The sequence below is a fragment of the Staurois parvus genome, unplaced genomic scaffold (assembly GCF_062004578.1).
Source record: "Staurois parvus isolate SC_StPar_1 unplaced genomic scaffold, SC_StPar_1.0 ptg001308l, whole genome shotgun sequence".
Lineage (NCBI taxonomy): Eukaryota > Metazoa > Chordata > Amphibia > Anura > Ranidae > Staurois > Staurois parvus.
In genome coordinates, this window is record NW_028319104.1 from 70,199 (window position 1) to 89,306 (window position 19,108).

The window sequence follows — 19,108 nt, forward strand, 5'->3', positions numbered from 1 at the left end:
TTAGAGGGTGCCTCCAGACTGACCACAATGTTAAAGGGTGCCTCCAGACTGACCATAATGTTAGAGGGGCCTCCAGACTGACCATAATGTTAGAGGGTGCCTCGAGACTGACCACAATGTTAGAGGGGCCTCCAGACTGTCCATAATGTTAAAGGGTGCCTCCAGACTGACCATAATGTTAAAGGGTGCCTCGAGACTGACCATAATGTTAGAGGGTGCCTCCAGACTGACTACAATGTTAAAGGGTGCCTCCAGACTGACCATAATGTTAGAGGGTGCCTCCAGACTGACCATAATGTTAAAGGGTGCCTCCAGACTGTTCATAATGTTAGAGGGTGCCTCCAGACTGACCACAATGTTAAAGGGTGCCTCCAGACTGACCATAATGTTAAAGGGTGCCTCGAGACTGACCATAATGTTAGAGGGTGCCTCCAGACTGACCATAATGTTAAAGGGTGCCTCCAGACTGACCATAATGTTAGAGGGTGCCTCGAGACTGACCATAATGTTAGAGGGTGCCTCCAGACTGACCATAATATTAAAGGGTGCCTTGAGACTGACCACAATGTTAGAGGGTGCCTCAAGACTGTCCATAATGTTAAAGGGTGCCTCGAGACTGACCATAATGTTAAAGGGTGCCTCGAGACTGACCTTAATGTTAGAGGGTGCCTCCAGACTGACCTTAATGTTAGAGGGTGCCTCGAGACTGACCACAAGGTTAAAGGGTGCCTCCAGACTGACCATAATGTTAAAGGGTGCCTCCAGACTGACCATAATGTTAAAGGGTGCCTCCAGACTGATCACAATGTTAGAGGGTGCCTCGAGACTGACCACAATGTTAAAGGGTGCCTCCAGACTGACCATAATGTTAGAGGGGCCTCCAGACTGACCATAATGTTAAAGGGTGCCTCCAGACTGACCATAATGTTAGAGGGTGCCTCGAGACTGACCATAATGTTAGAGGGTGCCTCGAGACTGACCACAATGTTAAAGGGTGCCTCCAGACTGACCATAATGTTAAATGGTGCCTCCAGACTGACCACAATGTTAAAGGGTGCCTTGACTGAAGAAAGGTTGAGGAACACTGCTGTAGATTGCAGGATGACCCTAATCCTGGACGGACAAGATATAGCTGGCTATAAGTACTTACAAGAAATGTAGGTTGTTGGTCCCAGGAGGACCTGCTTGCCTTAGGATGATTAGGAATTCATCTCCTTCACTATTGGAGCAAATTGGACTGTGATTTATACAGGTTTTCTGCCTTCCTCTGGGTCTGGATCCTCTGGATGTTCAGTTCTGAGTATCTAAAATGCATTTTTGTTCTTCTTTTTAAATTTTACACCTCACTATGTAAGTCTGTACACCCATGTCCATCAAGTTCAGTCAGGTCAATGTTCTGGGGATCACATGTAGGATATACTGTATATCTTGTACTGTAAGTTGGCCTCCAATGACTTACCATCTTAGGGACAATATCAATGGGCTTTTGTTTGTATCAGAACTGCTTCTTGACCCGTACCAGTCTATGGGAATACAAAAACCTCTTCAAGCAGGTCACATGAGGGTTAGGAGGAACTCCAATACACCTGTAGGGACCCTGCCGAAAACTACCATCTTCCTACCCAAATCAAGCATTTCTAGCTAGTTGTAGCCGGCCTGAGCCTTGTTTGTTGTCTGGACTTGTGGGGTTCCTCCTCAGCTCAGCATGTTCATTGCTTCTGTTAATTCTGATAAAAAGGTGCAGCGCTAAAACATGCACATTAAAGTGCAAAGTGATCAGTAAATACTTAATCATCCAAGATAGCCTGAACATACGCATAAAAATATCCAATATATAGAGAAATAATATGCTCCGCAAAATGTATCACCATCAGGTGATAATAGATGGTGACAAATGTCCCAAAAAGAGACGTGAGGATCCTTTCAAGATCACAAGATCCGTGTGTGGCTGATAAATCCAAGGGTGCCATCCTGAACTTTTTATGGTCGGTGTATTTTCTTTCCTTTGTTTATGTTACTTGATATCTGTGGAATAAACTACCCCTTAATGCAGTATCACGCTATGTGGTGTCCTTCATTGGCCCCTCCTTGTGAGCGCCGTCATTTGCAGAGCCCTCCCTAGTGATGACCCAACGCAGTGATACATACTAAGGGACCCCAGAGAAGCTTTCGCAGACGTGACCAGACACTGTGACATCTGCCTAAAGATCCCGTGTTATGTGGACCTGGCTGAATCCGGGACAGATGACCTGAGCATACCTGATGAGACAGGATAATATCTCAAATGTGTGTTTATAGCGCACTTCTGGTGAGTGCGCATTTTGCTTATCTAATCACGGCATCTGGCACCCTTGGATTTATCACCCACACACGGATATTGTGATCTTGAAAGGATCCTCACGTCTCTTTTTGGGACATTTGTCACCATCTATTATCACCTGATGGTGATACATTTCGCGGAGCATATTATTTCTCTATATATTTGATATTTTTATGCGTATGTTCAGGCTATCTTGGATGATTAAGTATTTACTGATCACTTTGCACTTTAATGTTTTAGCGCTGCACCTTTTTATCAGTATTTGCATTTGAAGGTCTTTTTGGTTACCTTTGGTGTTCCAGCGGCTATATCTAGAAGTAGCACTCGCTGATATTCTCTTTTATACTGCTTCTGTTAATTGCTCTCTAGTAGACCAAGAAGATACAGTACATTGTTTGGGGTTAGGAACATTTTTTTCTGTCTTGGCCAATCACTGACAGGTTTGTGGTAGTGATGTGATCTGGGGAAGAGAATGCAAATTTGAAGAGACCTTCTAGTAAGTTCCTTCCCCCTCAAACTGCCTTCAGATTATGTAGCTCCAGAAAGTTCATTGTGTTCTAGGTTCTGTTGGTGACAATATGAGTGTAGAAGGATCCAGTTCTCTTCTCTCAGGCTGCTGTCTGGGGAAGATTTAGCTCCAGAGAAGTCCATTCTTTGCCTCCCAAGCCCTTTACTTGGAGGAGGAAGTCACAGCCAGGAAAGGGTGTTTGTTTTCCTAGCTGCCCATCTTGGCCTAGTGTGTCCTAAACTGGCCTGAGGCAGAGGCTGGAAGAGTCCTATCCTGGCCTGTGGCAGAGGTCAAAGAAACCAAAAAGTAGCCATTCATTTGGGCCTACAGAATGTAAACTGGGCTATGGCTGAGGCCCAAAGAGTCGTATAGCTGACCTGTGGCAGATGTCAAAGGATACTGGAAGATAGTAGCCCTCCTGGGCCCAAAGAGTGATGTGAAAAGTCTACCGAGTGAAGGAAATTTTGGGGTATCCTGAACTCCTCACCTCCTCTCCCTAAGACATTTGAACCAATAAATTGCAAAAGAAGGACTGAAGATTCTTTCTTTCTGCAACTGTTGAAAGACTGGCGAGTTTTTGAGACCATCTACAGGACGGGCCAATGTTAGGAAGGCTAGAAGGGACCATAAAACTCCAGCAGATTCTAAGGGCTCCACTGATTAACACCTAACAATAAATTCTGAGTAATCTCAGAGGCGTCTCAAACTGATGTCAATAGCATGCTCATCTGCCCAACTCAAAGCCATCAACACAGACCCTTCTGTAAAGGGCCCTTTTCACTGGAGGTAGAATGGGCCTTTCTTGTTCTTCTGGAGCAGGGGCGGACTGACCATTTGATCACCCGGGCGCTGCCTGAGGGCCCGGGGTCAGTAGGGGGCCCCATGAGATGCCCCTGGTACCTTTCATTGTTTTTTTTGGGTGTGAGTGAGGACACAGGGGCCCCATGATCTCCTATTGCCCAGAGGCCCCATGAGTTGTCAGTCCGCCCCTGTTCTGGAGATTCTCTCTTGTCATTTATAAAAGCTTTACACTCTCATTGGATTGATTTATACCCATTCCTTAACAAATTATACATATAAGAGAAACCGGTCCAGTTTTTATAACTTTTAGCTGTTGGAGACTTTGAATTTATTCACCTAGAACTTGGGAGTCGGTGTCCTCCACATTTATCGTCAGTCCATTGGAAGGACACTGGACATTCAGAGGGGACACTAAGAATAAAAGAGATGGGAGGTCTCCCTCAGAATGAAAGCTTCTGAAATTGGCTCATTCCATGGATACGAGGTGGTTAAAGTATTGATGGTTTCTTGTAGAATTTCGTGTCCGGGATATCAAAGGGGAAGTACACCTGGATCGGACTGACGGACGTGTCAGGAGACTGGAAATGGGTGGATGGAACTGATTACAATTCTACACCAAAGTGAGTATGGAACCCCCCACCATCCCCCATGTGACCCCCAACACGACCTCTATAAAACTAGATCAATAGGTGCCACTGTCAAGGCCATCCAACACCCAGTGCATGGATGCCAAACTGTGCCCCCCCCCCTCATCAGTCACTCATTTGTCACAGTCAATGCCATGGTCACTGCTCAGCCTTGTAACAGGAGGAAGGCGCCCCCATCCCTACAGCAGTCCATTGTGCCCAGGGCAGCCACCCCTTCCACCCCCCCCCCCCCCCCGATAAGCCCAAATCAACTGACTTCAATGGAAATAGTCCAATATCTGCTGTGCAACGTTCTTCACCCGATCCATCTGTCATCCATGACATAAAACCTTCTACACTGACACAAGGGACACCTTAATACATAGGGGGCCCCGGAACATGCCTCGCTCTTGGGCCCCCTCCTCCCCGTATAAAGACATTTTATTACACTTCAAACTATCTCCAGCTTATGAGGGGATTGAAGATTTATGTTACCTCTGTTGGACCCATTCAGTTACCTCATTTGTTTTGTTGGTAAACAAGATGGTGGAATGGTGTTACTGCAGCCCTGAGCTGAGAGTGTACCTGGGGGAAAGAAAGGATGGAGATGAGGGTAGGTGCTCTGTGCCTGGCTGACTGCTGAACTATGAGACCTGACAGGTAGGTGTGTGCTCTGTGCCTGGCTGACTGCTGAACTATGAGACCTGACAGGTAGGTGTGTGCTCTGTGCCTGGCTGACTGCTGAACTATGAGACCTGACAGGTAGGTGTGTGCTCTGTGCCTGGCTGACTGCTGAACTATGGGACCTGACAGATAGATGTGTGCTCTGTGCCTGACTGACTGCTGAACTTTGGAACCTGACAGGTAGGTGTGTGCTCTGTGCCTGACTGACTGCTGAACTATGGGACCTGGACAAGTATATGTGTGCTCTGTGCCTGGCTGACTGCTGAACTATGGGACATGCTTAGTAGATGTGTGCTCTGTGCCTGGCTGACTGCTGAACTATGGGACCTGGACAAGTAGATGTGTGCTCTGTGCCTGGCTGACTGCTGAACTATGGGACCTGACAGGTAGATGTGTGCTCTGTGCCTGGCTGACTGCTGAACTATGGGACCTGGCCAGATGGACGTGTGCTCTGTGCCTGGATGACTTCTGAACTATGGGACCTGACAGATAGATGTGTGTTCTGTGCCTGGATGACTGCTGAATATGGGATCTGTCCCGGTATATGTGTGCTCTGTTCCTGGCTGACTGCCAAACTATGGGACCTGGCCAGGTGGATGTGTGCTCTGTGCCTGGCTGTCATCTGAACATGAGACCTGGACAGGTGGATGTGTGTTCTGTGCCTGACTGACAGTTGAACTATGGGAACTGAGAGGTAGATGTGTGCTCTGTGCTTGGCTGACTGCTGAACTATGGGACCTGGACAAGTATATGTGTGCTCTGTGCCTGGCTGACTACTGAACTATGGGACATGCTTAGTAGATGTGTGCTCTGTGCCAAGGCTACATTGGCCTGATTTGTCTGCAGTTCAAACTCCCCTCAGTAGGGCAAAGGAATACTATGAGGAGCAGGTCGGACTCTGCCTCTAAACTCATGTGTACTGCTCAGTTGAAGCCCATGGGATGTCACTGAGCTGTGTTTGAGGTTTGTTCCAAAAGTTCCAAATAATGACCATCAACAGGAGCTCCTCCAAAGATGGTGACTATGGGGTCCTTCAAGGTGGAGATGCTCATATGTTTTTCTTAAAGGTGACAATGGAGCTGCAGGTCCTTCAGGGTGGATATACTAATATGTGTGTCTTATAGGTGACCATGGCGCTGTAGGTCCTTCAGGGTGGAGATGCTCATGTGTTTGTCGTGTAGGTGAGCATGGTGCTTTGATTGCTTCAGGGTGGAGATACTCTTGTGTTTGTCTTATAGGTTAACATGGTGCTGTAGGTCTTTCAGGGTGGAGATGTTCATGTGTTTATCTTGTAGTTGACCATGGTGCTGAAATTCCTTTAGGGTGGAGATACCCATGTGTTTGTGCTATAGGTGACCATGGCACTGTAGGTCTTTCAGGTGGAGATACTAATGTGTTTGTCTTATAGGTGACCAAGGTGTTGTAGGTCCTTCAGGGTGGAGATACTAATGTGTTTGTCTTATAGGTGACCATGGCGCTGTAGGTCCTTCAGGGTGGAGATACTTATGTGTTTGTCTTATAGGTGACCATGGCGCTGTAGGTCTTTCAGGTGGAGATACTAATGTGTTTGTCTTATAGGTGACCAAGGTGTTGTAGGTCCTTCAGGGTGGAGATACTAATGTGTTTGTCTTATAGGTGACCATGGCGCTGTAGGTCCTTCAGGGTGGAGATACTTATGTGTTTGTCTTATAGGTGACCATGGTGCTGTGAGTCCTTCAGGGTGGAGATTCTCATTTGAGTTTCTCTTGTAGGAATTGGATCCCTGGACAGCCTGATGAGTTTTATGGTCATGGCCTCGGTGGAGGAGAAGACTGCGCCCACCTGCACAGGGATGGCCGATGGAACGATGACCACTGCTCCCGTGCATACACCTACATCTGTGAGATGGAAATGATCTGAGGAGTAATGGGACACTAGGGGACCTTGTCATAAAGACCACCAAATTCCTACGTTTTCAGTTTCTAGGTCCCATCTGAAGGAACCATTCATGGAGGTTGGAAGTCATAACATACCTCTATGTAGATTCCATTTTCTATCAGTCCATAAAAGCCTACTTTAGGGTAGAGCTCACCATCTGTCTGTAAGCCCCTTCTTTAAATTCCACCAATTTTACAGGTTCTTGCTGCATTCTGCTCGAAGTCACTAAAATTGTGAAGCGACACAAAAGGAATGGAAGAATTAGTACCTCCCATAAGTGAGGGTCCAACACTGAGTTCCCGTAATTTGCCCCTGTAGGCAGATAACTGCTTGTGAGTTTCTCCAAAACATTTACAACAACGTGAAGTGTCAACCTAAATGACTCCTCTAAATTACCATCAGCAGCTCAGATTAGGCCCCAGTTAGGAGGGAACAGGTGATTTTGCCATATTTGGTGGGAAAATGACGATTATTCTCTAATTCTGCCATGAGACATTACGGGGTGACGTGATCTTTTATAGCCGGCAGGGTGAAGTGCCCTTGGTGGGAAGCCCCGGGGCTTTCTTCATAAACAAACCCACATCAGATCTCCATGCTGCGTGACACGGCGTTGGGCAAAGCAAGAATGTTATTTATCAACAGAGCCGGGTGGTTCCTCATGACAGCTCTGACATGGCGATCACATGACTTTGTTTGTAAACAAAGAGTTTGAGTCAAAGGCAAAACGTTTTTTTTATGTTTTATTTTAGATAATGGAATGGGGGATTATAACCCGTCAGTTATTCTCCAGGAAAAGCTCAGAACTAATGTCCTGATTGGAAGATGTCCCCTCAATTGCTTTTCTGGGGACAAACCAATTTTCACTTTCAAGGATAACGGCAAACAGGACCAATAGAGATGTAGCAGAGACAGCAATACAAATGACGGGATCTGATCCCTCTCTCCTCGATACCAACATACATGAAAAAAACGTTTTGCCTTTACTTACATGTGAACATTATTCTGATTGGGTGATTCATAGCTCAGCATTGACCAACCCCCACCGTAAGTAGGGCCTCGTGTTATCCAATGCAGATGCTGAGGAACATGGGCCTCCAGAAATTTGTAGAGACAGAGAGGCATTGGGGTCCACTACAGCAGCCACTCCCCAGAGGAAAGAAGTGGAGAGATTTGTAGAGACATAGAGAGGCATTGGGGTCCACTACAGCAGCCACTCCCCAGAGGAAAGAAGTGGGGAGATTTGTAGAGACAGAGAGGCATTGGAATTCACCACAGCAGCCACTCCCCAGAGGAGAGATTTGTAGAGACATAGAGGGGCATTGGGGTCCACCACAGCAGCCACTCCCCCGAGGAAAGAACTGGAGAGATTTGTAGAGACATAGAGGGGCATTGGGGTCCACTACAGCAGCCACTCCCCCGAGGAAAGAACTGGAGAGATTTGTAGAGACATAGAGGGGCATTGGGGTCCACTACAGCAGCCACTCCCCCGAGGAAAGAAGTGGAGAGATTTGTAGAGACATAGAGGGGCATTGGGGTCCACTACAGCAGCCACTCCCCAGAGGAAAGAAGTGGAGAGATTTGTAGAGACATAGAGGGGCATTGGGGTCCACTACAGCAGCCACTCCCCAGAGGAAAGAAGTGGAGAGATTTGTAGAGACATAGAGGGGCATTGGGGTCCACTACAGCAGCCACTCCCCAGAGGAAAGAAGTGGAGAGATTTGTAGAGACATAGAGAGGCATTGGGGTCCACTACAGCAGCCACTCCCCAGAGGAAAGAAATGGAGAGATTTGTAGAGACATAGAGGGGCATTGGGGTCCACTACAGCAGCCACTCCCCAGAGGAAAGAAGTGGGGAGATTTGTAGAGACATAGAGGGGCATTGGGGTCCACTACAGCAGCCACTCCCCCGAGGAAAGAAGTGGAGAGATTTGTAAAGACATAGAGGGGCATTGGGGTCCACTTGAGCAACCACTCCCCAGAGGAAAGAAGTGGAGAGATTTGTAGATAGAGATAAGCATTGGGGTCCACTACAGCAGCCACTCCCCAGAGGAAAGAAATGGAGAGATTTGTAGAGACATAGAGAGGCATTGGGGTCCACTACAGCAGCCACTCCCCAGAGGAAAGAAATGGAGAGATTTGTAGAGACATAGAGGGGCATTGGGGTCCACTACAGCAACCACTCCCCCGAGGAAAGAAGTGGAGATATTTGTAGAGACATAGAGAGGCATTGGGGTCCACTACAGCAGCCACTCCCCAGAGGAAAGAAATGGAGAGATTTGTAGAGACATAGAGAGGCATTGGGGTCCACTACAGCAGCCACTCCCCAGAGGAAAGAAATGGAGAGATTTGTAGAGACATAGAGGGGCATTGGGGTCCACTACAGCAGCCACTCCCCAGAGGAAAGAAGTGGGGAGATTTGTAGAGACATAGAGGGGCATTGGGGTCCACTACAGCAGCCACTCCCCAGAGGAAAGAAGTGGAGAGATTTGTAGAGACATAGAGGGGCATTGGGGTCCACTACAGAAGCCACTCCCCCGAGGAAAGAAGTGGAGAGATTTGTAAAGACATAGAGGGGCATTGGGGTCCACTACAGCAACCACTCCCCCGAGGAAAGAAGTGGAGAGATTTGTAGAGACATAGAGGGGCATTGGGGTCCACTACAGCAGCCACTCCCCAGAGGAAAGGAATGGAGAGATTTGTAGAGACATAGAAGGACATTGGGGTCCACTTGAGCAACCACTCCCCAGAGGAAAGAAGTGGAGAGATTTGTAGAGACATAGAGGGGCATTGGGGTCCACTACAGCAGCCACTCCCCAGAGGAAAGAAGTGGAGAGATTTGTAGAGACATAGAGGGGCATTGGGGTCCACTACAGCATCCACCCCCCCCCCCCCGAGGAAAGAAGTGGAGAGATTTGTAGAGACATAGAGGGGCATTGGGGTCCACTACAGCATCCACCCCCCCCCCGAGGAAAGAAGTGGAGAGATTTGTAGAGACATAGAAGGACATTGGGGTCCACTTGAGCAACCACTCCCCTGAGGAAATACATGGAGCTGGGTATCTGCCAAGTGAGTTCCTGCAATGCGAAGTGCGTGCTGCAATGCATCGAATTTCTGCCGGACTCGTTCCGCACCAATATAGCTCCCGTAGTAATCCGCACCAACATGGTGCCGGGGCCCCACCAAGAGAAATTCAATTTACTGATCGTTACACATAGACCCCGCCCCCCCCAACCTGATTCTGGTGAAGAATATCGGGGCCAATCATGATCAATATGTGTGTATCCTCATAATAGTTGATGGAGAACGGAGATTCTATATTTGTAATAATATTTTTGCTGTTTTGGTAATAAATGATCCTAAAAAATAAAATCTTCTGATGTGACGTTTACCTTCATCTACCGCGTGTGGGAGGAGCCCCAAAATATCGCCATTCCAGTTCCACAAACGATCGATCCCCGGAGACCACATCTGTATACACTTCACAGCTCTGCAACAAATGTATAATAATATGGGGGAGGGGACATTAGAGTGTCAGCTCCTCTGTACAGAGACTGATGTGACTGTGGGGGAGGGGACATTAGAGTGTAAGCTCCTCTGTACAGAGACTGATGTGACTGTGGGGGAGGGGACATTAGAATGTAAGCTCCTCTGTACAGAGACTGATGTGACTGTGGGGGAGGGGACATTAGAATGTAAGCTCCTCTGTACAGAGACTGATGTGACTGCGGGGGAGGGGACATTAGAGCGTAAGCTCCTCTGGTACAGAGACTGATGAGACTGTGGGGGAGGGGACATTAGAGTGTAAGCTCCTCTGTACAGAGACTGATGTGACTGTGGGGGAGGGGACATTAGAATGTAAGCTCCTCTGTACAGAGACTGATGTGACTGTGGGGGAGGGGACATTAGAGTGCAAGCTCCTCTGTACAGAGACTGATGTGACTGTGGGGGAGGGGACATTAGAGTGTCAGCTCCTCTGGTACAGAGACTGATGGGACTGTGGGGGAGGGGACATTAGAGCGTAAGCTCCTCTGTACAGAGACTGATGGGACTGTGGGGGAGGGGACATTAGAGGGTAAGCTCCTCTGTACAGAGACTGATGTGACTGTGGGGGAGGGGACATTAGAGTGTAAGCTCCTCTGTACAGAGACTGATGTGACTGCGGGGGAGGGGACATTAGAGTGTCAGCTCCTCTGGTACAGAGACTGATGTGACTGTGGGGGAGGGGACATTAGAGTGTAAGCTCCTCTGTACAGAGACTGATGGGACTGCGGGGGAGGGGACATTAGAGTGTAAGCTCCTCTGGTACAGAGACTGATGTGACTGTGGGGGAGGGGACATTAGAGTGTCAGCTCCTCTGGTACAGAGACTGATGGGACTGTGGGGGAGGGGACATTAGAGTGTAAGCTCCTCTGGTACACAGACTGATGGGACTGTGGGGGAGGGGACATTAGAGTGTAAGCTCCTCTGTACAGAGACTGATGGGACTGTGGGGGAGGGGACATTAGAGCGTAAGCTCCTCTGGTACAGAGACTGATGGGACTGTGGGGGAGGGGACATTAGAGTGCAAGCTCCTCTGTACAGAGACTGATGTGACTGTGGGGGAGGGGACATTAGAGTGTCAGCTCCTCTGGTACAGAGACTGATGAGACTGTGGGGGAGGGGACATTAGAGCGTAAGCTCCTCTGGTACAGAGACTGATGGGACTGTGGGGGGAGGGGACATTAGAGCGTAAGCTCCTCTGTACAGAGACTGATGGGTCTGTGGGGGAGGGGACATTAGAGTGTAAGCTCCTCTGTACAGAGATTGATGGGTCTGTGGGGGAGGGGACATTAGAGCGTCAGCTCCTCTGTACAGAGACTGATGTGACTGTGGGGGAGGGGACATTAGAGTGTAAGCTCCTCTGTACAGAGACTGATGGGACTGCGGGGGAGGAGACATTAGAGTTTCAGCTCCTCTGGCACAGAGACTGATGTGACTGTGGGGGAGGGGACATTAGAGTGTCAGCTCCTCTGTACAGAGACTGATGTGACTGTGGGGGAGGGGACATTAGAGTGTCAGCTCCTCTGGCACAGAGACTGATGGGACTGTGGGGGGAGGGGACATTAGAGTGTCAGCTCCTCTGTACAGAGACTGATGTGACTGTGGGGGGAGGGGACATTAGAGCGTCAGCTCCTCTGTACAGAGACTGATGTGACTGTGGGGGAGGGGACATTAGAGCGTCAGCTCCTCTGTACAGAGACTGATGTGACTGCGGGGGAGGGGACATTAGAGTGTAAGCTCCTCTGTACAGAGACTGATGTGACTGTGGGGGAGGGGACATTAGAGCGTAAGCTCCTCTGGCACAGAGACTGATGGGACTGTGGGGGAGGGGACATTAGAGTGTCAGCTCCTCTGTACAGAGACTGATGTGACTGTGGGGGAGGGGACATTAGAGTGTCAGCTCCTCTGGCACAGAGACTGATGGGACTGTGGGGGGAGGGGACATTAGAGTGTCAGCTCCTCTGTACAGAGACTGATGTGACTGTGGGGGAGGGGACATTAGAGTGTAAGCTCCTCTGTACAGAGACTGATGTGACTGTGGGGGGAGGGGACATTAGAGCGTCAGCTCCTCTGTACAGAGACTGATGTGACTGTGGGGGAGGGGACATTAGAGCGTCAGCTCCTCTGTACAGAGACTGATGTGACTGCGGGGGAGGGGACATTAGAGTGTAAGCTCCTCTGTACAGAGACTGATGTGACTGCGGGGGGAGGGGACATTAGAGTGTAAGCTCCTCTGGCACAGAGACTGATGTGACTGTGGGGGAGGGGACATTAGAGCGTAAGCTCCTCTGGCACAGAGACTGATGGGACTGTGGGGGAGGGGACATTAGAGTGTAAGCTCCTCTGTACAGAGACTGATGTGACTGCGGGGGAGGGGACATTAGAGTGTCAGCTGCTCTGGCACAGAGACTGATGGGACTGTGGGGGAGGGGACATTAGAGCGTAAGCTCCTCTGGCACAGAGACTGATGGGACTGTGGGGGAGGGGACATTAGAGTGTCAGCTCCTCTGTACAGAGACTGATGTGACTGTGGGGGAGGGGACATTAGAGTGTCAGCTCCTCTGTACAGAGACTGATGTGACTGCGGGGGAGGGGACATTAGAGTGTAAGCTCCTCTGTACAGAGACTGATGGGACTGTGGGGGAGGGGACATTAGAGTGTCAGCTCCTCTGTACAGAGACTGATGGGACTGTGGGGGAGGGGACATTAGAGTGTCAGCTCCTCTGGTACAGAGACTGATGGGTCTGTGGGGGAGGGGACATTAGAGTGTAAGCTCCTCTGTACAGAGATTGATGGGTCTGTGGGGGAGGGGACATTAGAGCGTAAGCTCCTCTGTACAGAGACTGATGGGACTGTGGGGGAGGGGACATTAGAGTGTCAGCTCCTCTGGCACAGAGACTGATGGGACTGTGGGGGAGGGGACATTAGAGTGTCAGCTCCTCTGGTACAGAGACTGATGGGACTGTGGGGGAGGGGACATTAGAGTGTCAGCTCCTCTGGCACAGAGACTGATGGGACTGTGGGGGAGGGGACATTAGAGTGTCAGCTCCTCTGTACAGAGACTGATGGGACTGTGGGGGAGGGGGCATTAGAGTGTCAGCTCCTCTGGCACAGAGACTGATGGGACTGTGGGGGAGGGGACATTAGAGTGTCAGCTCCTCTGTACAGAGACTGATGGGTCTGGCTCAGTGTTACTTGCAGTATGTAGTACAGAGGGAGGACACTTCTGTAGACAGCCATGATGGAGGACTTGCTGGCCTTGTACTGAGCTCCATCTATAATGTGTCTTCTGGATAGAATGTACTTTGGTGCTCATCGCTGGTCTTGCAATGTGGATGAACTGTCATGGCCGCCACTTCTGCCTCCACAGAGTTCTCATGGTTGGAAGTTGTTGGCTATCAGTAGTCAGGGGTCATCCTGGTCACTAGAAGAACATCCACTTGTGGGACCTCTCACCTCTCCATGCATCCTGGGAAGCGGAAGCAGATAAGGAACATTTGGGGGAAATCTGCACAGTAAGGTGAATTGTGATGGAAAACAGGAAGCTGGGATGACAGTTGTAGATGGATGACCGGGAAGGAGAAGACAACATCCCTCATATCTGGAGGGGACACGCCACACACAGGCAGGGAAGAGTATGGGATGGTAACTAGAAGAAATGATCAGGAGGGACGGAAGACATGCTGCAAAATCCATCCACCCCGGAGGGCCCAGGGGTAACGCATGGTTCAACCAGACACTGGAGGTCATTCTAGACCCTCAGGGTGGGGGGCTGACTAATAATAGGAATGAAGAGGTTCAGGTACCCCCAGCACCGTGCAGGAGCCACAATCATTACTAAAGTGAATAATGTCAACTCAACACATGAGATCAGCTACAGAATCATGGAACCCGCAGATCATCACCCGTCATTGGCTGTCCTTCACTCCCCTGACATCCAGCTCGGGATGAGTGAACCTGGCTCGGTACAGTGTGAGCGTCGTTCACCAAATCCTGCAGAAACCTCCAGCTTGGCACCAAACCCCACTGGAGTCTACTGGGGGCCAAACCAGATCACTTCTGTGGCAAGCCAGTATTGTGGAAAGAGCATGGGAAGTTCAGTGCTGCCACGGGGGGGGGGGGGGGGACATCAATGCAAGAAAAATCAACAAAAATGTTCTGCGGAGGCGGAGCTATCATTTGGCTTAAATAGCAACATTGATAATACATCAACCTTCTCCCAGGTATCTCCTTCCATTTACCGAGCTTTTCCCATCCCCCGTCCCATCATTCTAATACCACTCCACCCATCATTCTAATACCACTCCTCCCATCATTCTAATACCACTCCACCCATCATTCTAATACTACTCCACCCATCATTCTAATACCACTCCACACAGCATTCTAATACCACTCCACCAATCATTCTAATACCACTCCACCCATCATTCTAATACCACTCCTCCCATCATTCTAATACCACTCCTCCCATCATTCTAATACCACTCCACCCATCATTCTAATACCACTCCACCCAACATACCCCTACTACTCCACCAATCATTCTAATACCACTCCTCCCATCATTGTAATACCACTCCTCCCATCATTGTAATACCACTCCACCCATCATTCTAATACCACTCCTCCCATCATTCTAATACCACTCCTCCCATCATTCTAATACCACTCCTCCCATCATTCTAATACCACTCCACCCATCATTCTAATACCACTCCTCCCATCATTGTAATACCACTCCTCCCATCATTCTAATACCACTCCTCCCGTCATTCTAATACCACTCCACCCATCATTCTAATACCACTCCTCCCATCATTCTAATACCACTCCTCCCATCATTGTAATACCACTCCTCCCATCATTCTAATACCACTCCTCTTACCATTCTAATACCACTCCTCCCATCATTCTAATACCACTCCTCCCATCATTCTAATACCACTCCACCAATCATTCTAATACCACTCCTCCCATCATTCTAATACCACTCCACCCAACATACCCCTACTACTCCACCAATCATTCTAATACCACTCCTCCCATCATTCTAATACCACTCCACCCAACATACCCCTACCACTCCTCCCATCATTCTAATACCACTCCACCCATCATTGTAATACCACTCCTCTTACCATTCTAATACCACTCCACCCATCATTCTAATACCACTCCACCCATCATTCTAATACCACTCCACACAGCATTCTCCTCCCTTCTCTCCTTCTCCTCCTCCCAGCTCCATTTTCACCTCTTCTCCCAACACTCTCCTTCTCAACAGTTGGAAAGTGACAGTTGTAAAATGATAGTTATTTTTGACAGTTGGAAAGTGACAGTTGGAAAATAACACGTGGAAAATGACAGTTATTTTTAACAGTTGGAAAATGACAATTGGAAAATAACAGTTATATTGGACAGTTAGAAAATGACAATTGGAAAATGACAGTTATTTTTGACAGTTGGAAAATGACAGTTGGAACATGACAGTTATTTTTGACAGTTAAAAAAATGATAGCTATTTTTGTCAGTTGGAAAATGATAGTTTATTTTAACAGTTGGAAAATGACAGTTATTTCTGACAGTTGAAAAGTGGCAATTGGAAAATGACAACTGGAAAATGACAGTTATATTTGACAGAAAATGACAATTGGAAAATTAGTTATTTTTTTACAGTTGGAAAATGACAGTTGGAACATGACAGTTATTTTGACAGTTGGAAAATGACAGTTATTTTTGACAGTTGGAAAATGACAGTTGGAAAATGATAGTTATTTTTGACAGTTGGAAAATGAGTTTGTTTTTTTTTACAGTTGGAAAATGACAGTTATTTTTGGCAGTTGGAAAATGAGTTATTTTTGACAGAAAATGACAATTGGAAAATGACAGTTTTTTTTGACAGTTGGAAAATAACAGGTGGGAAATGACAGCTATTTTTGACAGTTGAAAAATGACAATTGGAAAATGACAGTTATATTTGACAGTTAGTAAATGACAATTGGAAAATGACAGTTATATTTGATAGTCAGAAAATGACAGTTGGAAAATGACAGTTGGAACATGACAGTTATTTTGACAGTTGGAAAATGAGTTATTTTTGACAGCAAATGACAATTGGAAAATGACAGTTATTTTTGACAGTTATTATTATTATTAAACAGGATTTATGGCGCCAACAGTTTGCTCAGCACTCTACAATATAACGGGAAAAAATACAGCAACAATACAATTCAATACAAGAGGGATAGGAGGGCCTGATCCTGGGAGCTTACAATCTAGGAGGGAGGGGCTGATCCTGGGAGCTTACAATCTAGGAGGGAGGGCCCTGATCCTGGGAGCTTACAATCTAGGAGGGAGGGGCTGATCCTGGGAGCTTACAATCTAGGAGGGAGGGGCTGATCCTGGGAGCTTACAATCTAGGAGGGAGGGGCTGATCCTGGGAGCTTACAATCTAGGAGGGAGGGGCTGATCCTGGGAGCTTACAATCTAGGAGGGAGGGGCTGATCCTGGGAGCTTACAATCTAGGAGGGAGGGGCTGATCCTGGGAGCTTACAATCTAGGAGGGAGGGGCTAGTGGTACAAAAGGTAATAACTGTGGGGGGTGGACTGGTAGGAGGAGTAGAAGATTCCATTATTAGCTGAGGGTAGGATAGGCTTTCCTGAAGAGATCGGTTTTCATAGATTGCCTAAAAGTGAGCAGAGTAGGCAATAGTCTGATAAATTGGGGTAGGGAGTTCCAGAGGATGGGGGAAGCTCTGGAGAAGTCCTGGAGATGAGCATGGGAGGAGGAGACAAGGGAGCTAGAGAGCAGGAGGTCTTGTGAGGAGCGGAGAGTACGGTTTGGGTGATATTTTGAGACAAGATCGGTGATGTAATTTGGGGCGGAGTTATAAATGGCTTTATATGTTATTGTTAGTGTTTTGAATTTTATCCGTTGGGCAACGGGAAGCCAGTGAAGGGATTGGCAGAGAGGTGTGGAGGACACTGAGTGGAGGCCAGTGGAGGGATTGGCAGAGAGGGATGGAGGACACTGAATGGAGGCCAGTGAAGAGATTGGCAGAGGGGGGTGGAGGACACTGAGTGGAGGCCAGTGGAGGGATTGGCAGAGAGGGGTGGAGGACACTGAGTGGAAGCCAGTGGAGGGATTGGCAGAGAGGGGTGGAGGACACTGAGTGGAGGCCAGTGGAGGGATTGGCAGAGAGGGGTGGAGGACACTGACTGGAGGCCAGTGGAGGGATTGGCAGAGCGGGGTGGAGGACACTGAGTGGGGGCCGGGGGAGGGATTGGCAGAGAGGGGTGGAGGACACTGAATGGAGGTCAGTAGAGGGATTGGCAAAGAGGGATGGCTGATACGGAATGGTTAGTAAGGTGGATGAGTCTGGCAGCAGCATTCATGATAGACTGAAGGGGGGATAGCCTGTGATGAGGTCGGCCAATGAGGAGGGAGGTACAATAGTCAAGGCGAGAGATAAACAGGGAGGAAATAAGTTGCTTAGTGGTTTACATGGTTAGGAACGGGCGTATCTTGAAGATGTTGCGGAGGTTGGAGAAGTTGCGGAGGTTGGAGATGTTGCGGAGGTTGGTGATGGTGCGGAGGTTGGAGAAGTTGCAGAGGTTGGAGATGTTGCGGAGGTTGGAGATGTTGTGGAGGTTGGAGGTGTTGCGGAGGTTGGAGATGTTGCGGAGGTTGGAGATGTAGTGGAGGTTGGAGATGTTGGGGAGGTTGGAGGTGTTGCGGAGGTTGGAGAAGTTGCGGAGGTTGGAGATGTTGCGGAGGTTGGAGATGTTGCGGAGGTTGGAGATGTTGCGGAGGTTGGAGGTGTTGCGGAGGTTGGAGATGTTGGGGAGGTTGGAGGTGTTGCGGAGGTTGGAGGTGTTGCGGAGGTTGGAGAAGTTGCGGAGGTTGGTGATGTTACGGAGGTTGGAGATGTTGCGGAGGTTGGAGATGTTGCGGAGGTTGGAGATGTTGCGGAGGTTGGAGATGTTACGGAAGTGAAGTCTACAAGATTTGGACAGTGATTGGATTTGGGGCTGAAAGGACAGATGGGAGTCCAGGATTACACCTAGTACCCTGCCATGAGGGAAGGGACTGATGATTGTGTTATTGCTCTTGATGGAGAAGTCAGGGGAGCGGGCATGGGCTGGGGGGGAATACTAAGAGCTCAGTTTTGGCAAGATTGAGTTTGAGGAAGTGGAGTGACATCCATGCCGATATGTCACTTAGTAAGCTAGTAATACGAGAGGAGACTGACGGGGGGAGGTGAGGAGGAGACTGAAGGGGTGAGGTGAGGAGGAGACTGAAGGGGTGAGGTGAGGAGGAGACTGAAGGGGTGAGGTGTGGAGGAGACTGAAGGGGTGAGGTGAGGAGGAGACTGAAGGGGTGAGGTGAGGAGCAGACTGAAGGGGTGAGGTGAGGAGGAGACTGAAGGGGTGAGGTGAGGAGGAGACTGAAGGGGTGAGGTGAGGAGTAGAAAGATAGATTTGTGTGTCATCAGCATAGAGATGGTACTTAAAGCCATGGGAGTTCATCAAGTGACCAAGGAAGGAGGTGTAGATGGAGAAGAGAAGGGGTCCAAGGACAGAACCTTGAGGGACCCCTACAGAAAGAGGGAGTGAAGAGGAGGAGGCAGCATTATAGGTAATGCTGAAGGAGCGCTGCGATAGGTAGGAGGAGAACCAGGAGAGAGCAGAATCTCTGAGGCCAAGAGA

General features: G+C 48.7%; 1 protein-coding gene across 1 annotated transcript in view; it reads left to right on the forward strand.

Annotated features, from left to right (window-relative positions):
• LOC149437128 (asialoglycoprotein receptor 1-like) overlaps nucleotides 1-10,225 on the forward strand; it is a 31,214-nt gene extending 20,989 nt beyond the window's left edge. The window contains exons 7-8 of the mRNA XM_089661093.1: nucleotides 4,143-4,249; nucleotides 6,691-10,225. Coding sequence (XP_089517219.1) covers nucleotides 4,143-4,249; nucleotides 6,691-6,838 — 255 coding nt within the window. The 3' untranslated portion in view covers nucleotides 6,839-10,225. The remainder of the gene's footprint in view (nucleotides 1-4,142; nucleotides 4,250-6,690) is intronic.
• The last annotated feature ends 8,883 nt before the right edge of the window (nucleotides 10,226-19,108 follow it).